This window comes from Somniosus microcephalus, chromosome 17, assembly GCF_052327205.1.
Source record: "Somniosus microcephalus isolate GS21.2 chromosome 17, FLI_Smic_1.0, whole genome shotgun sequence".
Lineage (NCBI taxonomy): Eukaryota > Metazoa > Chordata > Chondrichthyes > Squaliformes > Somniosidae > Somniosus > Somniosus microcephalus.
The window spans coordinates 86,119,409-86,142,912 of record NC_141003.1 but is presented as its reverse complement, the minus strand read 5'-3'; the positions used below and the strand labels follow the sequence as shown (position 1 = coordinate 86,142,912).

General features: G+C 46.7%; 1 protein-coding gene across 2 annotated transcripts; it reads left to right on the top strand.

Moving 5' to 3' along the window:
- The first annotated feature begins 875 nt into the window (after positions 1 to 875).
- On the top strand, positions 876 to 22,565 carry phyh (phytanoyl-CoA 2-hydroxylase). 2 transcript variants are annotated; one of them, XM_086010794.1, is made up of 9 exons: positions 876 to 1,019; positions 3,847 to 3,902; positions 5,305 to 5,415; positions 8,299 to 8,467; positions 9,945 to 10,026; positions 11,311 to 11,492; positions 16,870 to 17,019; positions 19,538 to 19,672; positions 21,351 to 22,565. In XM_086010794.1, exons 1-9 carry the CDS (start codon positions 966 to 968, stop codon positions 21,402 to 21,404), a joined length of 993 nt encoding a protein of 330 aa, XP_085866920.1. In that variant the 5' UTR covers positions 876 to 965; the 3' UTR covers positions 21,405 to 22,565. The 2 variants fall into 2 exon arrangements, with proteins under 2 accessions (XP_085866920.1, XP_085866921.1); XM_086010795.1 differs by lacking the exon at positions 5,305 to 5,415.
- Positions 22,566 to 23,504: the final 939 nt, after the last annotated feature.

Here is a 23,504-nt window from a genome sequence, read left to right as displayed (position 1 = left end):
TGAGCTGCATTGTTATTACTGCATCTTAATCGGCCTGTCCAGCCTCAATGGCTTCCTTAAGCTGTTCCCGATTATTTATGCAAGCAACTTGATGACCTCAAGTATAGGCCTAACTGGTTTTGATCTGTCTCCGATTTGGCTTAATGCATATTCAAAGTTCTGTCTGCTTTTCAAAATACAAAAGTCCTTCACAGAAACTGCATTTTGGGTTTCGATTTCCCCAAAAGCTGCTTGTGCCGCAGAGTCCAAGCTTTTAAATCTTGCAGGCTTCGGCCACGAGGTGCGGACGCCATCTTTGGGTACCCTTTTTTATAAATGTCCACGCTGGGTCCCTTTTATTAATAGTAACCTTTGGGGAAAAGTGGAAATTTTGCAAATCTTACAAGAGAGAAACAGAGTTAACGTTTCAGGTCGATGACCCTTCGCCAGTCTGTTTCTCTCTCCACGGATACTGCCTGACCGGCTGAGTATTTCCAGCATTTTCTCTTTTTAGTGCAGATTTGCAGCAGCGGCAGTATTTTGCTTTTGTTAAGATGTTTGTTCGCTGTTCTCTCACTAAGTTCCTGGCCAAAGGATGGGTTGCTCTTTCTCGACCTCGTCATTTTTAAATTTCTATTTGGAAACCTTATCCTCCTGAATTTTACTTGGTTGGGGGGGGGGGGAGATCTTTAAATGGACAAGAAGTTAGAGAATTGTAATTAGGATGGGCTTGTTTTTGCATTGAATTGGAATTTTTTGCAAGCAGCCACGGGGCTGGTAACTAATTGTATTTTGCATAAAGAGCCCTTTCACAATAAATGCTCAGGGACACAGGGATTTGAATAAAGAGGCGTGGGACGTGTGTGCAGCCTCCAGGGGCGGTTCTTCTGTTACCCGTGACTTGCGCCCAGTGCTAGGGGGCAGGGTGCTTTCATTTTGCTATTTCTGCGTTGTGCATTTCCCACTCGTGCATTTATTTTTTTGCAATGGCCGCGGGTGCTCGTCTGAAACTTGTTCTGCAACATCTGAAAGGCCCAGTTGTATCCTTTTGTTTTTTGAAATCAATTTCCGCCGGTGGCTTCTCTCGGTCCGTCCGTCGTCGGGTTTCTGTGGCTCTTCCGCCAACGTTACGGCGGCGGGGGGAGAACCGGTGGCGCAAATTTACGGGAGCGGCCAGAGTCCAGAGAAAGTGTTGCCTGTGGTCAGCCAAAGGCCGGATTAGGGGGATATTACCCAGCGCTGTGTTGGTCTAAAAATACTCGCAACGTACGGCGTTTGTGATGATGTACACAGATCGCAGCTGTGATCGAGTGAGAGAGAAATGGCAGTGGGTGGCACTCTCGCCTCTTGAGTCAGAAAGTTCTGTGTTCAAGGCCCACTACAGAGACTTGAGCATAAAAATCTAGGCTGACACTCCCAGTGTAGTAGTGAGGGAGCGCCGCACTGTCGGAGGGGCAGTACTGAGGGAGCGCCGCACTGTCGGTGGGGCTGTACTGAGGGAGCGCCGCACTGTCAGAGGGGCGGTACTGAGGGAGCGCCGCGCTGTCAGACGGGTGGTACTGAGGGAGCGCCGCGCTGTCGGAGGGGCGGTACTGAGGGAGCTCCGCACTGTCGGAGGGGCGGTACTGAGGGAGCTCCGCACTGTCGGAGGGGCAGCGCTGAGGGAGCGCCGCACTGTCGGAGGGGCGGCACTGAGGGAGCGCCGCACTGTCAGTGGGGCTGTACTGAGGGAGCGCCGCACTGTCAGAGGGGCGGTACTGAGGGAGCGCCGCGCTGTCAGACGGGTGGTACTGAGGGAGCGCCGCACTGTCGGAGGGGCGGCACTGAGGGAGCGCCGCACTGTCAGTGGGGCTGTACTGAGGGAGCGCCGCACTGTCAGAGGGGCGGTACTGAGGGAGCGCCGCGCTGTCAGACGGGTGGTACTGAGGGAGCGCCGCGCTGTCGGAGGGGCGGTACTGAGGGAGCTCCGCACTGTCGGAGGGGCGGTACTGAGGGAGCTCCGCACTGTCGGAGGGGCGGCACTGAGGGAGCGCCGCACTGTCGGAGGGGCGGTACTGAGGGAGCTCCGCACTGTCGGAGGGGCGGCACTGAGGGAGCGCCGCACTGTCGGAGGGGCGGCACTGAGGGAGCGCCGCACTGTCGGAGGGGCGGCACTGAGGGAGCGCCGCGCTGTCGGAGGGGCGGCACTGAGGGAGCGCCGCACTGTCGGAGGGGCGGCACTGAGGGAGCGCCGCACTGTCGGAGGGGCGGCACTGAGGGAGCGCCGCACTGTCGGAGGGGCCATCATTCCGATCAGACATTAAACCAAATACCCTCTCGGGTGGATGTTAAAAGATCCCATGGCGCTATTTCAAAGAAGCCCGTAATTTGCGAAGAAAGCAGCCCACAAAAGATTTTGCGATCTCTGTGGCGAAAAGTTTGCCTTTATTGACGTGTTAAGCACTTTGGAATGTCCCAGGCACTATATAAATACTAGTCTCTTTTTTTTGCTTAGGCATATCAGTTCATTTTTGTTTGCTTCTCACACACATTCCATTTCTGCCTTGTGTCTTTCACTCCTTTCCGGAAATGACCGTGGGGGCAGAAATTCAACATACGCCAGTTTCTGGTGCCAAACAGGTGGCGCAATAGCAACACGCACCCAAAGACGCCTGCCTGAGGCCCAAGCGAAATGGGGTCTCCGGCTTCGGTTGCATTGAACTGGTGAACTGCGGACGCCAGCTGGGCATCTCAGTGCCACTTGCGGGTTGGATGCTGCGATGTCTGATTTCTCCGCCCTTGTTGATGGAAGGAGGCCGTGTCAGAGAGTTCAGGGTGGAAGGCAACCTGAGGCTGGAATCCACGTAATCCTGAGCTACCCGGTCTTCCATCCCATTGGCACAGTAAGGTCACAAAAAAATAGAACCTCATGATAGAATCATAGAATGATACCACACAAAAGGCCCTTGAGAGGGTGCAGAGGAGATTTACCAGAATGGTTCCGGGGATGGGGGATCTTGACTACAAGGACAGGTTGGAGAAGCTGGATTTGTTTTCATTAGAACAAAGGAGGTTGAGGGGTGATTTGATGGAGGTGTACAAGATTATGACGGGTTTGGATAGGCTAGACGGGGAAAGGCTGTTCCCACTAGTTGATGGTACAAGGACTAGGGGACACAGATTTAAGGTTTTGGGCAAGAGATACAGGGGGGGCGTGAGGAAAAACTTTTTTACGCAGCGAGTGGCGAGGACCTGAAACTCGCTGCCGATGGAAGTGGAGACACTCAATGTTTTCAAGGGGAGACTGGATAGGCACTTGAGGGAAATAAACTTGCAGGGCTACGGGGAAAGAGCGGGGGAATGAGACTGACTGGATTGCTCTACAGAGAGCCGGCACGGACTCGATGGGCCGACTGGCTGCCTTTTGTGCCGTTATGACTTTAAAAGGTCATTCGGCCCATCGTGCCTTTTTGAAAGAGCTATCCAATTAGTCCCATTCTGCTGCCCTTATAGTCAATGTTCCCTTTAAGCCGTCCAGCGCTCCAGGTTTCCTGCGCAGTTGGTGAGCCAGCTTTTAAACTGAAAAAAATGTGCATGCAGAGAGTTTTGAATGGGCTGCACGGCATCCCCCCCCCCCACCCCAAAAACAAATGACGGGGAACATGGCTTATAGCCCTACCAATTGTTCCCCTTCAGGTATTTATCCAATTCCCTTCATTATTGAATCTGCTTCCACCACCCTTTCAGGCTGCGTAAAAAAAAATGCAAATAAAGAATATATTTGCATTCTCACACCCAGGAATTATCGTGTGGTTTTTATTCACCTAAAATGTCAAAAAATATGCACTCAGTGAAAGCTTGTGTTATTTTCCTTTAACCATGTTTCAGACAGCCTTTCCCACGTCTGCAGAAGTCACTACACACACTGATCCTGGAAGGCCCCGGTAAGTATTGGGCCAAATCTTGCTGGAATGATGACGGCGTGTTAACGGCGCACTCCATGATTTATGCACAAGTCGGCCAGCGAGTTCAGGGCATTAAGAGATACGCCCGAGTCGCGAATCTCCAGAACTTGCCGGTCGATTTATGCCGCTCCGCCATTGGCTCCGCACAAACGGCATCTTGCCCTCAGCCTCCCCGTTATTTTTAAGAACTTACTGGATTCGCGCATTAATTGCCCATTTAACTCATGCAGAAAGTTAGGGCTGGTAACGAAGAGCATAAGTACCCTTTTAACGATGTAATTGTTAATGCAGCGCCAATCAACCTCTCTGGTCCAGAAATTGAACAGTTTAAACTCTTAAGTCTCATTCCTGAATGTAGTAAATTCTTCTTAGGAATTCTAAAAAATTTAAATGTTCACATTTTTTTTCTTACTTTTCCGTTCCGTTCAGATGTGTCGAGCAGCTTAATTAGGCCCCCGCGCTGACTGGGGGAACGGGGAACGAAAGGTACACCAGAGATCCCAGCAACCTGTTAAGTGACCAGGTCGAGCTGTTAAACTGATATTTGGGGATGAAATTCCTGCTGCTGATAACCTTGCTGTTGACTTTTTCACCAAATTTGTCGTCAACAGGAATTTCAGCCACTTTTTTCGGAGGGGAGAGGTGCATTCTTGCTCCTCCTTCGAGAAAAAGGATATCGAGGCACCGGAGAGGGTGCAGTGAAGATTTACAAGGATGATCGGTGCAGGCTCGATGGGCCGAAATGGCCTCTATCTGCACTGTGGGCTTTCTGTGATTCTGTGATACCGTAACTGCAAAGTTATACCTATCGGGAAAGGATGAACAGGCTGGGTCTCTTTTTCTAGACACCAAGAAATCCAATAGGGAATTCAGGAGAAACTTCTTTACCCAGAGAGTGGTGAGAATGTGGAACTCGCTGCCACAGGGAGTGGTTGAGGCGAATAGTATCGATGCATTTAACGGGAGGCTGGACAAGCGTATGAGGGAGAAGGGAATAGAGGGTTACGCTGATAGAGTTAGATGAGGAAAGACGGGAGGAGGCTCGAGTGGAGCATAAACGCCGGCATGGACTGGTTGGGCCGAATGGCCTGTTTCTGTGTCGTATATTCCCTGTTATTCTGAGCCTTTTGCAATGGTATCGTCCCTTGAGTAAAATTAGAACGTATTGTGTTGTTGCAGTATAAGGACTCTTGCATTTGCACCAGTCAACTGGAACCCCTACAAATAAAATGGCGTGATCATCTCAGAGTAGCTACAGGATAGTATGTCCGATAGCGCATAATGGGCACAAACATAAAACATCGTGGTTTTTGTGTGAATTTTGTACTCTTAAAAAGAAATTGCATTCAGTCTTGTTTTTTGAAACTATCTTTACACCGAGCTATACTTTGGAAAACGGACAACTCACCTCCGAGCAGAGGCAGTTTTATGAGGAAAATGGATTCCTTCTCATCAAGAAGCTGATTTCTGATGAAAATCTTGACCACTTTAGGTAAGTTGTCGGGTTTTAAAGAAAGCTTGCATTTATAAAGCACCTTTATCGCATCCTCGGGACACCCCAAAGCTCTTCACATTCAATTATTTCAGTATTACAACAGTAAGAGAGCAATCAGAGAAGAGGTAAAACAGGCTAAAAACTGAGGATGAGCATTAAACAGTGAATATACTGCGTGATTATTTCCTCCAAGTATTCAGAAGAGGAAACATCATGGTCCTAGAACTGAACCCTGGGGAACACCACTCTATACCACCCAGCTATTCACAATATATATATTAATGATCTGGACGAGGGAACTAGATGTAATATCTCCAAGTTTGCAGACGACACAAAGCTGGGTGGGCGTGTGTGCTGTGAGGAGGATGCCGAGAAACTCCAGTATGATTTGGACAGGTTGGGTGATTGGGCAGAAGCATGGCAGATGCAATATAACGTGGATAAATGCGAGGTTATCCACTTTGGTGTCAAAAACAGGAAGGCAGATTATTATCTGAATGGCAATAGATTGGGAGAAGGGGAAGTGCAACGAAACTTGGGCATCCTTGTGCACCAGTCGCTGAAGGTAAGCATGCAGGTGCAGCAGGCGGTTAAGAAGGCAAATGGTATGCTGGCCTTTGTAGTGAGAGGGTTCGAGTACAGGAACAAGGATGTCTTGCTGCAGTTGTACAGGGCCTTGGTGAGACCACACCCTGAGTATTGTGTGCAGTTTTGGTCGCCTTATCTGAGGAAGGATGTTCTTGCCATGGAAGGAGTTCAGCGAAGATTCACCAGGCTGATACCTGGGAATGGCAGGAATGACGTATGAGGAGAGATTGGGTCAATTGGGCTTGTGCTCGCTGGAGTTTAGGAGAATGAGAGGGGATCTCATTGAAACTTATAAAATTCTAACAGGACTAGACAGACTAGATACTGGAAGGATGTTCCCGATGGTCAGGGAGTCCAGAACCAGGGGTCTAAGGATAAGGGGTAAGCCATTTAGGACAGAGATGAGGAGGAATTGTTTTCACCCAGAGAGTGGTGAACCTGTGGAATTCTCTACCAAAGAAGGCAGTAGAGGCCAATTCATTAAATATATTCAAGAAGGAGTTGGATATATTTCTTAAGGCTAAAGGGATCAAGGGATATGGAGAGAAGGCAGGGACAGGGTACTGAGTTTGGATGATCAGCCATGATCTCATTGAATGGCGGAGCAGGCTCGAGGGGCCGAATGGCCTGCTCCTATCTTCTATGTTTCTATACCTCCCTGCAATGTTCCCCTAATTTTCGTTTTGGGTGTGCGGTCCGTTTAACGAGCTGCGCGGCCCATTCAAAATTTCACGCATGCGCGAGATCTCGCATTGAAAAGCCGGTGAGCGGCTTGCGCGGGAGCTGCAGACAGCTGTGCGGCCGCACAGCTCAGCGGGAACGTTGCCTCCTTCCAATCCAAACCAAAAGCCATTCACCACAACTCTCTGTTTTCTGTCCCTTAGCCAATTTTGCATCCATGCTGCTACTGCCTCCTTTATCCCACGGGATAAAATTTTGCTAACAAGCCTATTGTGTGGTGATCAGTGAACTCACCACAGAAAGGGAATAAAACCTTCCTTGTCTACAACAGCCCAGGGAGCCTTTTTGGCAGCAATTTCAACCCAGTTATTTGTGGGTGTGAACAAGCCGAACCAATTGTCCATAAATATATCATTGAATATATTGAAGGTGGAGATTGACAGATTTTTGAACGATAAGGGAGTCGAGGGTTATAGGGAGAGAGCGGGAAAGTGGAGTTGAGGCCAAGATCAGATCAGCCATGATCTTATTGAATGGCGGAGCAGGCTCGAGGGGCCGAATGGCCGACTCCTGCTCCTACGTTTTATGTTCTTCTAATTCATCGTGACTTGCGCTAAACTGTCAATCTCGCTCAGGCGAGCCACAAACCCGTTATGGTGCAGGATTGGAGGTTACAGTTAAGGCAGCTTTGGCGCCATGTAGAAGGAACTTTACCTTCTATCTGACCTCCGCTGTGCCGGACATACTGTCTCTCTCCTGGGCGCCGAGCAGCCATTTATTTTTGTTATTCGTTTATGGGATGTGGGCGTCGCTGGCAGGGCCAGCATTTATTGCCCATCCCTAATTGCCCGTGAGAAGGTGGTGGTGAGCCGCCGCTTTGAACCGCTGCAGTCCGTGTGGTGAAGGTGCTCCCACAGTGCTGTTAGGGAGGGAGTTCCAGGATTTTGACCCAGCGACGATGAAGGATCGGCGATATATTTCTAAGTCAGGATGGCGTGTGACTTGGAGGGGAACTTGGAGGTGGTGGTGTTCCCGTGCGCCTGCTGCCCTTGTCCTTCTCGGTGGAGAAGGTCGTGGGTTTAGGAGGTGCTGCCGAAGAAATCGCAAAGAATAGCTGTATTCCTTTCTGCTCCAGGGCCGAATGGCCGCCTCCTGTGCTGGACTTTTCTATGATTAGCAGCACGCCCTCCCTAAACAAAGATAAGCTACGTAAGATGAATGACTTCGATATAAATGAGCGGGAAACCATAAAAAGGCTTTAAAAAAGGGCTCAAAACAAAGAGAGTGCTTGAGAGGGATGGTATTTAACCCAGATTGCTGAGCAAGATGAGGGAGGTGATTTGTGAGGTAGTGACAATCATTATGAGGAAGTCAGTGGACACTGGGGAGGTTCCAGCAGATTGGAACCAGGCTAATGTGGAGCCCGTATTCAAAAAGGGGGAACCAGATAACCATAAATCCATTTGTTCCATTCCATGTAAAAATAAAATGGATTTGATTATCAGGAGTAAACTGATAACCCCTGACCCTTGTAGTTATTATTGTGGTGCATATACTAAATAAATGTAAATTTTACACTTTGAAACTGAAAGTTGTTTGTCTTTGTTACAGAGATGAGTTTGAGAGGATCTGCCGGAGAGAAGTTATGGTTCCGGGATTAACGGTGATGAGAGATGTAACCATTGCTAAATCCGAATACGTTCAAGATCAGCAAGCTGTTTCTAAGATCCAACATTTTCAGAACAATGAAACACTGTTTAAATACTGCTGCTTGCCAGAGGTGAGAGACGAGGATAAAAGGCTAAATATAAAGAATATATTTAATACACGTAAATGAAAGAGACCCGAGAATATATATATATATAAATTCAGAAGGAAATGTTAGTGTAAGATTAAGGGCTTGTAAGGTTTTCTCTTAAAATAAAAACATTCTTAGCAGAAGCTATAACTTTTGTTTCATTAATAATCTGAAACATTTACATAGAATCATAGAAATTTCAGTACCAAAGGCTGTCAGTCAATCCGTTATGCTAGTGCCATAATTCCACATCAGAGCAATCCAATCTAACCCTACTTAACTGCCCTTTCCCCGAACCCTTTAATATTTTTATTCTTTTAGGTGTCAGCCGTGGCTCAGTGGGCAGCTCTCTCTCGCCTCGGAGTCAGAAGGTTGTGGGTTCAAGTCCCGCTCCAGAGACTTGAGCGCATAATTCTAGGCTGACATACATAGAAACATAGAAAATAGGAGCAGGAGTCGGCCATTCGGCCCTTCGAGCCTGCTCCGCCATTCAACGAGATCATGGCTGATCATCCAAACCCTAGCACCCAGTCCCTACACCGACAGCCATCCCACACAAGCCCTATCCCCGTAACCCCACGTATTTAATCCCCCCTAACACAAAGGGCCAATTTTTTATCATGGCCAATCAACCTAACCCGCACATCTTTGGACTGTGGGAGGAAACCGGAGCACCCGGAGGAAACCCACGCAAACACGGGGAGAATGTGCAAACTCCACACAGACAGTCACCCGAGGCCGAATTTGAACCCGGGTCCCTGGCGCTGTGAGGCAACAGTGCTAACCACTATGCCACCGTGCTGCCCGACACTCCAAGTGCAGTACTGAGGGAGCCTTTGGATGTGCCGTCTTTTGGATGAGACGTTAAACCGAGGCCCCGTCTGCTCTCAGGTGAATGTAAAAGATCCCATGGCACTATTTCGAAAAACAGCAGGGGAGTTCTCCCCGGTGTCGTGGCTAATGTTTATCCCTCAATCAACATCACTAAAACAGATTTATCTGGTCATTATCATATTGCTGTTTGTGGGAGCTTGCTGTGCGCAAATTGGCTGCCGTGTTTCCTACATTACAACAGTGACTACACTTCAAAAAGTACTTCATTGGCTGTAAAGTGCTTTGGGATGTCCTGAGGTGGTGCGAGGCGCTGGCCTTTCTTTTCTGAAATGCTTATCTAACTCCTTAATTTGCCAACTGAATCTCTCAGAATCAAAAAATCATAGAATGGTTACAGCACAGAAGGAGACCATTCGGCCTGTCGAGCCCGTGCTGGCTCTCTGCGAGCTAGTCCCACTCCCCCGCCCTTTCCCAGTAGTCCTGCAAGTTGTTTTCCTTCAAGCACTTATCCAATGACCTTTTGAAAGCCACGATTGACAGCCAATTCATCGGTAGAAAATATCTGTATAATTTGTCTTTTAGATGAAGTTCCTTCTTAATTTAATACGGTTGGTTATGCTTGTAGACCTTGAAATACGTGGAGTGTTTTACTGGACCTAACATCATGGCAATGCACACCATGCTGATTAACAAGCCCCCAGATGCAGGTAAGGGAAGTAAAGGTATGCTAAATGCATATTTAAACCTAGCACAGTGACAGATTGTAACAGTCAGGTAAGACTGACAATTTCCTTTAGTAAATATATCATTTGCTGTTCCAGTATCATAAACAGAAAATATTCCAGTGGCAAATCTTTGAGGCATTGAACTGAATAAGGGATATTCCTTTACTGAAAAGACCCCCCCCCCCCCGCCCTTAGATTTATTTTCTACAGGAAACTTTCTGGTATCCGGCACTGACGGGACCGAGCTGGTGCCGTACCATCAAAACTGCCGTAGAAACCAGCGCTAATGTTAAAACATACGGAGCTTTTGAGCTCCGTGTGAATCAACAAACCCTGTTGCTTAGCAACAGCGTCAAAACAGTCGGCCGCAGCTTAAAAGCGTCTCTGTAGCTAAGCAACAGCTTCAGCTAGACCTTGCAGAGCCTGACTGGAAAAAAAAAAAGCAACGAGAAGTAAAAAAACTTATAGGAAACGGCTCCTGAATTTTGCCGGTAGATAGAGCTTTCCGGACTTTTAACCTCCGGTTAAACGAAAGTTTCTTGTATTTTCTCCCCTCTAATCCATCTACCAACTACTTTAAATCTCTGCCCCCTGGTTATTGACCTCTCTAGGGGAAAAAGGTCCTTCCTATCCACTCTATCTAGGCCTCTCATAATTTTATACACCTCAATTAGGTCTCCCCTCAGCCTCCTCTGTGCCAAAGAAAACAGCCCCAGCCTATCCAGTCTTTCCTCATAGCTAAAATTCTCCTGTCCAGGCAACATCCTCGTAAATCTCCTCTGCACCCTCTCTAGTGTAATCACATCCTTCCTGTAATGTGGTGACCAGAACTGCACGCAGTATTCTAGCTGTGACCTAACTAGTGTTTTATACAGTTCAAGCATAACCTCCCTGCTCTTATATTCTATGCCTCGGCTGATGAAGGAATGTATCCTGTAAACCTTCTTAACCATCTTATCTACCCCTCTGCTAAGGGAAATGGGTCCTTTCTATTCACTCTATCTAGGCCCCTCATAATTTTATACACCTCAATTAAATCTCCCCCCAGCCTCCTCTCGTCCAAGGAAAACAACCCCAGCCTTTCCAATCTGTCCTCATAGCTAAAATTCTCCAGTCCTGGCAACATCCTCATAAATCTCCTCCGTTACCCTCTCTAGTGCAGTCACATTTTTCCTGTTATGTAGCTACCAGAACTGTACGCAGTACAGAGAGGGAGAATTAAGTTTTCACTAATAGAAAGTGACCTCAGTACGTGTGTGTTTTCAGGAAAGAAGACGTCTCGCCATCCAATGCACCAGGATCTGCACTATTTCTCATTCAGGCCTGCAGACCGGATTGTGTGTGCCTGGACTGCCATGGAGAGAGTGGACCGCAACAATGGATGCCTCGTTGTGGTGCCAGGGACACACAAGGGCAGACTGAAACAGCATGACTACCCAGAGTGGACGGTATGTACTACGCTACAGTGCTGTCCGCGTTTAAAATCTCTTATTTTAAAAAAAACGATAACACTATTGGCGACGCATGAAGATGATCACATTGGGTGGAAAATTGGAGGGAGAGGGTAGTGGTCGAGGAAAGTCCAGAGAGAGGAGCAGGGAAGGCAAATGAAATAACCTGACAAAAATGAAATATTCCTGGGTATTTGACATTTCAGAAGGATAGACAGAAAGCAAAAGGAGGTGGGGCAGCTCTGTTAATAAAGGATGAGATCAGGTCAATACTGAGAAATGATCTTGGCTCGGAAGTTCCAGATGTAGAATCAATTTGGGTGGAGGTAAGAAATAGTAAGGGAAAGAAGGCACTGGTGGGGGTAGTCTATAGGGCCCCTAACAGTAGCTACACTATAGGACAGAGTATAAATCAAGAAATAATGGGGGCTTGTGAGAAAGGAACTGCAATAACCATGGGCGATCTTAATCTTCATATAGATTGAACAAATCAAATTGGCAAAAGCAGCCTTGAGGACGAGTTCATAGAATGTATTCGGGACAGTTTCTTGGAACAATACGTTGCGGAATCGACCAGGGAACATGCTATTTTAGATCTGGTAATGTGTAATAAAACAGGATTAATTAATGATCTCATAGTAAAGGATCCTCTAGGGAAGAGTGATCATAACATGCTAGGATTCCACATTCAGTTTGAAGGTGAGAAACTTGGGTCTGAAACTACAGTATTAAACTTAAATAAAGGCAATTACAAAGTTATGAGGAGAGAGTTGGCTAAAGTGGACTGGGAAAATAGATTAGAGGATAAGATGGTAGAAAAGCAGTGGCAGGCATTTAAAGAGATACTTCATGACGCTCAACAAAGATATATTTCAGTAAGAAAGAAAGACTCGAAGGGAAGAATGAAGCAACCATGGCTAACCAAGGAAGTTAAGGATGGTATCAAATTGAAAGAAAAGGCATAAGATGTTGCGAAGATTAGTGGTAGGCCAGAAGATTGGGAAAATTTTAGAAACCAGCAAAGGATGACTAAAAATATATTAGAGGGAGAAAATAGCTTATGAGTGTAAACTAGCAAGAAATATAAAAACTGACAGTAAGAGCTTCTACAAGTATATAAAAAGGAAGAGAGTAGCTAAAGTAAATGTTGGTCCCATAGAGGATGAGACTGGGGAAATAATAATGGGAAACAAGGAAATGGCAGAGGCATTGAACAAATATTTTGTATCTGTCTTCACAGTAGAGGACACTAAAAACATCCCAGTAATAGTGGAAAATCAAGGGGCAAAAGGGAGGGAGGAACTTAAAACAATCACTATCACTAGAGAATAAGTGCCAGGCAAGCTTATGGGTCTAAAGGCTGACAAGTCCCCTGGACCTGATGGCCTGCACCCTAGGGTCTTAAAAGAAGTGGCTACAGAGATAGTGGATGCATTGGTTGTAATCTTCCAAAATTCCCTTGACTCTGCAAAAGTCCCAGCGGATTGGAAAACCGCAAATGTAACGCCCTTATTCAAAAAAGGAGTGAGACAGAAAGCAAGAAACTACAGGCCAGTTAGCCTAACATCTGTCATTGGCAAAATGCTGGAATCCATTATTAAGGAAGTAGTAACAGGACATTTAGAAAATCATAATACAATCAAACAGAGTCAACATGGTTTTATGAAAGGGAAATCGTGTTTGACAAATCTATTAGAGTTCTTTGAGGAGGTAACGAGCAGGGTGGATAAAGGGGAACCAGTAGATGTAGTGTATTTGGATTTCCAAAAGGCATTCAATAAGGTGCCACATTAAAGGTTACTGTATAAGATAAGAGCTCACGGTGTTGGGGTTAATATATTAGATTGGACAGAGGATTGGCTAACTAACAGAAAACAGAGATTCGGGATAAATGGATAATTTTCAGGATGGCAATCTGTAACTAGTGGGGCCTCAACTATTATCAATCTATATTAATGACTTGGATGAAGGAAGCGAGTGTATTGTAGCCAAATTTGCGGACGATACAAAGTTAGGTGGGAAAGCAAGTTGTGAGGAGGACATCAAGAGTCTGCAAAGGGATATAGATAGGTTAAGTAAGTGGGCAAAAATTTGGCAGATGGAGTATAATGTGGGAAAATGTTAGGAAGAATAGAAAAGAAAAATATAACTTAAATGGAGAGAGAGACTACTGTGGCGGTACTGAGAAACATAGAAGATAGGAGCAGGAGTAGGCCATTCGGCCCTTCGAGCCTGCTCCGCCATTCAATGAGATCATGGCTGATCATCCAAATTCAGTACCCTGTCCCTGCCTTCTCCCCATATCCCTTGATCCCTTTAGCCTCAAGAAATATATCCAACTCTTTCTTGAATATATTTAATGAACTGGCCTCCACCGCCCTCTGTGGCAGAGAATTCCACAGGTTCACCACTCTCTGGGTGCAGAAGTTCCTCCTCATTTCAGTCCTAAATGGCTTACCCCTTATCCTTAGACTATGACCCCTGGTTCTGGACTCCCCGGCCATCATAAACATCCTTCCTGCATCTAGTCTGTCCAGACCTGACAGAATTTTATAGGTTTCGATGAGATCCCCTCTCAATCTTCTAAACTCCAGTGAGTATAAGCCCAATCGACACAATCTCTCCTCATACGTCATTCCTGCCATCCCAGGTATCAGCCTGGTGAATCTTCACTGCACTCCCTCCAAAACTGCACACAATACTCAAGGTGCGGTCTCACCAAGGCCCTGTACAACTGTAGCAAGACATCCTTGTTCCTGTACTCGAACCCTCTTGCTACGAAGGCCAACATACCATTTGCCTTCTTAACCGCCTGCTGCACCTGCATGCTTACCTTCAGCGACTGGTGCACAATAACACCCAGGTCTCTTTGCACTTCCCCTTCTCCCAATCTATTGCCATTCAAATAATAATCTGCCTTCCTGTTTTTGCCACCAAAGTGGATAACCTCACATTTATCCACATTATAGTGCATTTGCCATGTTTCTGCCCAATCACCCAACCTGTCCAAATCGTACTGGAGTTTCACGACATCCTCCTCACAGCTTACCCTCCCACCCAGCTTTGTGTCGTCTGCAAATTTGGAGATATTACATCCAATTCCCTCGTCCAGATCATTAATATATATTATGAACAGCTGGGGTCCCAGGACCGATCCTTGCGGTACCCCACTAGTCACTGCCTGCCACTCGGAAAACGACCCGTTTATTCCAACTCTTTGCTTTCTGTCCGCCAACCAGTTCTCTATCCAAGTCAATACCTTGCCCCCAATCCCGTGCCTTAATTTTGCACGCTAATCTCTTATGTGGGACCTTATCGAAAGCCTTCTGAAAGTCCAAATACACCACATCCACTGGTTCTCCCTTATCTATTTTACCAGTTACATCCTCAAAAAATTCCAGTAGATTAGTCAAGCAGGGATCTGGGGGTCCTCGTACATGAAACACAAAAAGTTAACATGCAGGTGCAGCAAGTAATTAGAAAGCCACATGGAATGTTGGCCTTTATTTCAAGGGGGTTGGAGTATAAAAGTAGGGAAGTCCTGCTACAACTGTACAGGGCACTGGTGAGAACACACCTGGAGTACTGCGTACAGTTTTGGTCCCCTTATTTAAGGAGGGATATACTTGCATTGGAGGCTGTTCAGCCAAGGTTCACAAGGTTAATTCCTGGGATGGAAGGGTTGTCTTATGAGGAAAGGTTGAGCAGGTTGGGCCTATACTCATTGGAGTTTAGAAGAATGAGAGGGGATCTTATTGAAACATAGAAGATTCTGAGGGTTTTGGACAGGGTGGATGCTGAGAGGATGTTTCCCCTCGTCAGGGAATCTAGAACTAGGGGGCATAGTTTCAGAATAAGGGGTCGCCCATTTAAGAGGGAGATGAGGAGGAATTTCTTCTCTGAGGGTCGTGAATCTTTGGAATTCTCTGCCCCAGAGAGCTGTAGAGGCTGGGTCATTGAATATATGAGATAGACAGATTTTTGAGCAACAGGGGAGTCGAGGGTTATGGGGAGCGGGCAGGAAAGTGGAGTTAAGGCCAAAATCAGATCAGCCATGATCTTATTGAATGGCGGAGCAGACCCGAGGGGCCGAATGGCCGACTCCTGCTCCTATTTCTTATGTCCTTATGTTAAAAATGTCTCGAGACCAGACCAGTGTTCCCTGTAAGCTGGGCTTTGTTCTGCACGGCCTGTTTCTTTCAATGCGCGGTCTCTTTAAATTTCTGCGCTTGCGCGGTATTCACAAAGTAAAAGCCGGTGCGGGACCCTGCAGTTTACTGCGCGGCCGCTGTCTGGACGAGCAAGGGAGAAACTGCTTGGGCCGGGGGGACTATTTCTTCTATTTTTGCTGTCCTCCTTGGATCTGGAAGTCCGGCCAATAGAGAGACCTCCCCCGATGCTGTCAGGACGGCTTTTTAATTTGTTTTTAAGCAGGTACGTTTGAGCATTGTGGGAAGGACTCTACAGCCATGGCCTGGGTACACATTATTTGAGACTGACTTTGGAGGATTGTTGGTCACTCGACAACAATGCAGCATTTCAGCTACTTACCCAATGGTATAATAGAGTCGTTTCTAAACAGCGATCCTTTCTCCATAACTGGCTTCACTTAATGAGAGCGTCCCCACCGCCCAATACAATACTGCTCTGGTTGTTCAGAACCGGCTAAAGAAGGCCAAGTACTATGGCGTTTTAAAACACGATCCTACTTAATTTTAGATCGCTCTATTAATTATGAAATTAAATCCTATTCGCTAATTGTATTTTTAAATAAAATGATGGTTTAGTATTCCACATTAACCTACTAAAAAATAACCTTACACTTTTTTTATTTTGGTGCAAGAATTATATCCTAATAAAGGCTTAATGTTTCTGCAACTGTCAAAATTATTGTACAGGAAACTTTCGATTAACCGGCCCCTAAATAACCAGAAATGTCGGTTAACCGGCAAAATTCAGGAGTCGGTTTCAGCTAACTTTTATTACTTGCACAGCAACAAATTGAGGAAGGCAAGGGTTTGGCTGCAGCTGTTGCTAAGCTACAGAGACGCTTGCAACTTGTGGACGTTCTTCTGAAGCTGTTGCTAACAGGGTTTGTTGCTTCATACGGAGCTCTAAGGCCCGTATCTTTCACTATAGCGTTCGGTTATCCGGAATTGTTGATAACCGGCACCACGTCGGTCCCGTCTGTGCCGGATACCAGAAAGTTTCCTGTATCTAGTAATTTGCCTTTTCAACAAAAAGTCTCTTACAATTTTGGGTGTTTATAAGTTAAATTATGACTATTCTGATTTCATATAGTCCTAGCCAAAGATAATGGGCTTGTGTTACCCATGAATGTAATATGCTGTTTCCCCATCCACTGTATCTTCAGGGTGGCGTCAATAAGATGTATCATGGCGTGCGTGATTATGACCCCAATCAGCCCAGGGTTCATCTTGTAATGGAGAAGGGTGACACAGTGTTCTTCCATCCTCTGCTCATCCATGGATCAGGAATGAATCGGACTCTGGGCTTCCGAAAGGTAAGGGGCCACTTGTAATGAGAGACACTTCGCACACACTTCATGAAGCAGATCAAAAGATTTTCCACCACCGTCTTGTATGAAATCAGCTAACTTTTTAAAAATTCATTCACGGGATGTGGGCATCGCTGGCAAGGCCAGCATTTATTGCCCACCCCTAATTGTCCTTGAGAAGGTGGTGGTGAGCCGCCGCCTTGAACCACTGCAGTCCGTGTGGTGAAGGTACTCCCACAGTGCTGTTAGGGAGGGAGTTCCAGGATTTTGACCCAGCGACGATGAAGGAACGGCCGATATATTTCCAAGTCAGGATGGTGTGTGACTTGGAGGTGGTGGTGTTCCCATGCACCTGCTGCCCTTGTCCTTCTAGGTGGAAGAGGTCACGGCCTAGAAATTCATTAAGGCGCTGCCAGCTTTGCGCCCAGTTAACGCCTAAAGAGTGATTTTGCGCCAGAAATGAGTTTGCGCAGATATTCAGCGCAGCGGTATTGGCGGCGGTAGCCGTTAGCGCTGCGCCGGCACCGATTACGTCATCGGTGTGCGCAGTGCCCCGGTTCCGCCCCGAAACCGGCCCGATCCCCATATTTAGTTGCGGCCGCCTCCTCCGAAGCGGCCGCAAACAGCGACCAGAAAACGGGGCCGTCCTGCTGCCTTAGTGGGGCGCTTTAAAGCAGAAGGTGTGGCCGGCCGCTTTTTCGGCAGCCGCCTGCCCGCACCTCCTTCCCCGGCCTCCTCCACCCCCCCCCCCCCCCGTGGCATTGCCGGCTGCTTTCCGCGAGCCCGGCACTTCTCCGTGGTGCCGGGCTCATTTGCCGGCGCTATCCAGCGGCGATCTCCCCGTTGCAGGCAGCTCCCCCTTAAGAGAAGGAGGAGGCCTGCAGTACCGCAGCCTGCCGCTCCGCAGCGGCTGGCGCAGCGGCGCCAAGAGCGCAGATATTCAGTGTCAGCGCCCCAAGCGGAGGCGGGCACACCCTGGTATAGCGCCCGGTTCTGAATTGGGGCGCTAACAATGAATATCTGACGATCGCTATAGGCTTCCCGCCCAGCGCTAACTTTTGGGCGCTCGCCAGCTGGCGGGGCCATAGTGAATTTCTAGGCCCACGGGTTTGGGAGGTGCTGTCAAAGAAGCCTTGGCGAGTTGCTGCAGTGCATCTTGTAGATGGTACACACTACAGCCACGGTACGCGGGTGGAGGGAGTGAATGTTTAAGGTGGTGGATGGGGTGCCACAAATTCAACTCCACAAAGTGAACCTGGAACATTCCTGAGCTATATGACTGAATACCAGACCCTCAAATACATTTATCAATAGAGCCACTGGGCTAGTATTTCTTCTGCCATTTTTAAGTATCTGAGTTGATTGATGTTTATATACAAGAAATTCTGTCTTACAAGTCAGAAGTCTTCTGTGTTATGTTCAGAGCCAGTGATTTACAGGGATTGAATAAGCCGTGTTCCATTTTTAGTATATGGAATCCAGGAATTTTCATCAGTGTTTTGGGGAATCGCATTCCGAGATTCCGTCTGTCTTACCATGAAAACTGAAAACCATTTTTTTACAGCAGTTACTGCAATCTGTGTTTGCGCTTTCCTAATCGGAAAGAGGTAATAACAGATGGAAGCTTATGAAGCACTATTATGCACCTTCAAGCAGCCGGTAACAGAGGGACATATTTCCGCTGGTTGGGGATTCTAGGACTGGGGGGGGGCATAGTCTAAAAATTAGAGCCAGACCTTTCAGGAGACCTTAGGAAGGATATATTGGCCTTGGAGGGAGTGCAGCGTAGGTTTACCAGAATGATACCCGAACTTCAAGGTTTAGGTTACGAGGAGAGATTACACAAATTAGGGTTGTATTCCCTGGAATTTAGAAGGTTAAGGGATGATCTGATCGAAGTTTTCAAGATATTAAGGGGAACAGATAGGGTAGATAGAGAGGAACTATTTCTGCTGGTTGGGGATTCTAGGACTAGGGGGCAGAGTCTAAAAATTAGAGCCAGACCTTTCAGGAGTGAAATTAGGAAACACTTCTACACACAAAGGGTGGTAGAAGTGTGGAACTCTCTTCCTCAAACAGCAATTGATGCTAGATCAACTGTTAATTTTAAATCAGAGATTGATAGATTTTTGTTAACCTAAGGTAATAAGGGATATGGGCCAAAGGCGGGTATATGGAGTTAGGTCACAAATCAGCCATGATCTCATTGAATGGCGGAACAGGCTCGAGGGGCTGAATGGCCTCCTCCCGTTCCTGTGTTCCTAGAATCCAGGAAGCAGGTTGCCTGCTTATCCTTTCTTGCCAGAGAATGGGGAGTGATTCAGGAAGACGTAAATATTCTAAAATAGCATATAAGTGTATGGAAATATGATTTGCTGTTTGGTTTCAAAGACAAGTCTAACCGTCAGTGCCAGTGGACCGTGTAACTCCCAGCAGAATATCCTGGGACTGTTCTCATGAATAGCTTTTTTTTTTTGTTTACTGCGCACTTACTGTATTCTGCGTTTGCAATCCGATATTTTAGGCAATCTCGTGCCACTTCGCAAGTGCTGACTGCTACTACATTGATATAAAGGGCACCAGTCAGGAAAATATTGAGGAAGAGGTTCTTGAGATTGGACGCCAAAAGTACGGCATCGACAAAGACGTGACTATGGCGGTAGGTACTTAAAAACAAAAAAATTATTTTGTCAAACTAACATATCATCTTGCAATCAAAAACAGTCGCTAAGAGTTTAAGCTCTTTCTATTGTTACAGTACCCCCCGGGCCAAGCTCTTTCTATTGTTACAGTACCCCCCGGGCCAAGCTCTTTCTATTGTTACAGTACCCCCGGGCCAATGTCCCCTGTAAGCTGCACTTTGTTCTGCGCGGCCTGTTTCTTTTGATGCGTGGTCCCTTTAAATTCCAATGTAAGGATAAGGGGTAAGCCATTTAGGACAGAGATACGGAGGAATTTCTTCACCCAGAGAGTGGTGAACCTGTGGAATTCTCTACCACAGAAGGCAGTTGAGGCCAATTCATTAAATATATTCAAGAAGGAGTTGGATATATTTCTTAAGGCTAAAGGGATCAAGGGATATGGGGAGAAGGCAGGGACAGGCTACTGAATTTGGATGATCAGCCATGATCTCATTGAATGGCGGAGCAGGCTCGAGGGGCCGAATGGCCTACTCCTGCTCCTATCTTCTATGTTTCTAAAAGCCGGTGAGCGACCGGCGTCGGACCTGACCGATTCCTGCCCAGCCGCGCGCACACGCACAGCTTACAGGCAACATTGCCCCCTGGCCTGTCTTTTTATGTAAATCAATCCACGGACAGCTACTGTTCGAAAGCATCAATTTGCACAAAGTGAGGGGTCTCCTGCAAATGTTAACACAATCCCGGAGAGCCGATGGCGTGCGCCGAAGGACTCCCACCCCGCGGTTTCAAAAAAACATCGTCCGTAGTGCAAAGGAAAACACCGCTCTATCCTTGCAGAAAATATTAATATACAGCAACATGGCAGCAAGTCATCAAATACAGAATATAGAATTTCTTGAGACACCACTCGCAAAACAAGGTTTGCCTGCTCCAAATTTCTGTAACGGTGTCATCGTAGGCACACCTGTGGCTAGTGAGCAGTTTCTATTGGACAACACTGCTCTATATGACCTCTATCACATTTGAAGGAAAGAGAGACTTGCATTTCTACAGCGTCTTTCATGACCACCGGACGTCCCAAAGCGCTTTACAGCCAATGAAGTACTTTTGAAGTGTAGTCACTGTTGTAATGTAGGAAACGCGGCAGCCAATTTACACACAGCAAGCTCCCACAATCAGCAATGTGATAATGACCAGATAATCTGTTTTTGTGATGTTGATTGAGGAATAAATATTGGCCAGGACACTGGGTAGAACTCTCCATCTCTTCAAAATAGTGCTATGGGATCTTTTATGTCCACCTGAGACAGCAGACGGGGCCTCGGCTTAACGTCTCATCCGAAAGACGGCACCTCTGACAGTGCAGCACTCCCTCAGCACTGCACTGGAGTGTCAGCCTAGATTTTTGTGCTCAAGTCTCTGGAGTGGGGACTTGAACCCACAACCTTCTGACTCAGAGGCGACTGTGTGCAAATTGGCTGCCGCGTTTCCTACATTACAACAGTGACTACTCTTCAAAAAGTACTTCATTGGCTGTAAAGCGCTTTGGGACGTCCGGCGGTCGTGGAAGGTGCGATATAAATGCAAGTCTTTCTTTCTTTATTGGCATCTACGACAATCCCAATGCACCGAGCTGTCTTGCAGTCAGATCAGAAGGGATGCAATGCTAATACTTCTGTGGTTTTATCTTTCCAGGATGTTTGGTGTCTGAAAGCACGTCTTGTACAAGGAGAGAGAACCAATCTGTAGTTGCTCTGGGAGCTGACTCTGAGTAACCACTAGAGGATGCTGTGGGTTTGCATCATATACTCTTTGCCCGACACCATTCATCACCGTGATTGATTGATTGATTGATTATTTGTGTTTGCAAACTATAATGTTCAGTGTAATTCGAGTCCGCGTTACATGTTTTAGAATGATCTTTAATTTAAAAGCTTACATCACTACCTGCATTAATCCTTAGTGTGGTACTAGTTCTAAGTAAAACAGTAATGTGATACAGTACAAAAAATATTTCCAGTTAAGTAGTATGTCACTCAACCAGTTGGCCGTTGACTGTCCCCGGTTCTGATTGCACTTACGCTGTCGGTGTTTGATTTTAATGACGTTCGGCCTGAGTTTGCGGATTGGAGGTTTCTCCGCGGGGAAACGCCTCCGATCCGCAAACAAAATCCACGCCTACCTTCTGCCTCAGGATCCATGGAGACTCACGCTCCTGGGCCTCTACACGAACGTCTGCGTAGAGGCCCGCATATCCCGGGGGCCCAGGCGGTTCGCGAGCGCTCCTGGGATCACGTGGGCCGGCCCAACCAATGACAGAAGGGGAATCCCCATTCATACTTATGGAGATTCCGTATGTACAGAAACCCCGTGAGCATGAATGGGGAGCACATTAAAAAAAACACATTTGCATACCAAATACATTTTTTTTTTTAAATCACATATTTAAAATTAATTAAAATACAATTTAATTAAACAGTTAAACTAAAAATTTATTTTTTGAAAAATAATTTTAAATGTTTTAAAGTGTCTAAAAATAACTAACTTATTGTACATGTGTCTTAATGTTTAAATAACTTTTAAAAAATTATTTTATAGTCATTTAAACTCTTATGCTGGTAAAAGCACACCTTACGCCTGCTTTGACCAGGGGTAAGAATTTCACGGGCATTCGCCAGGCAAATAACCCAACTCTCTGCCCGCGGATGCCCCTTTCCCAGGGATGGCTGCGCTCTGTCAAGAAAATTCTTGACAGATCGCAAGTTCCAGGTTATCGCGCGTGAAAACCCAGAAATTGCGGGCGCGTACACACCTGTAGGCACAGGAAAATAACAGTCATAATGTTTCAAATTTTCTATTCTGTATTAATTTACACTGAATGTCAACAATACAAAAATTTATTTAAATTCAGACATTCCTTGCTCAGTCCATTGGCGAAAGACTATATATGAATATGTTTTAACCGATTTGTTTATCAATACTCGCCCAATGGCTCAGTTGGTAAGCACACCGCTTGTTGTGAAGATGAGCTATACGATTCAGGGAGGTCCCTAGCAATGTTCCCCCGAAGGTGCGCGGCCACGCACCAATCGCGAGGTCCCACGCAGGCTGCTCGCCAGCTCCTGCCGCTGGAAGAGACACCGCGCAGCAAATTTAAAGGGACCACGCACAAAATAATAAATTAGAGGGAGCACTGGTTCCTGGTTTGATCAGCGCTGTGTTACGTGACCTCAGCCAGTGTGACGATAGAAGCAGTGCAACTAACTTCTGTGCACCTGGGCCAGAGAGGAGAAAAATCACCCAAAGTTTCCACTCCTGATCGATATTCAATGACTCCTGCTGGAAGGTTTGTGTTCCGGCCTGAATGGTAAGCGAAGGAATTTGCCACCGCCTCTGTCTAAAGTTCCTCACAAATAGAAATTGGGGGAGGTCAGTGCCTTTCACGACAACTGGACGTCCCCAAGTGCTTTACAGCCGATTAAGTACTTTTTGAAGTGTAGTCACTGTTGTAATGTAGGAAACGCAGCAGCCAATGTGCGCACAGCAAGCTTCCACAAACAGCAATGTGATAATGACCAGATAATCTGTTTTAATGATGTTGATTGAGGGATAAATATTGGCCCCAGGACACCGGGGAGAACTTCCCTGCTCTTCTTCGAAATAGTGCCATGGGATCTTTTACGTCCACCTGAGAGAGCAGACAGGGCCTCGGTTTAACGTCTCATCCAAAAGACGGCACCTCCGACAGTGCAGCACTCCCTCAGCACTGCACTGGAGTGTCAGCCTAGATTTTTGTGCTCAAGTCTCTGGAGTGGGACTTGAACCCACAACCTTCTGATTCAGAGGCGA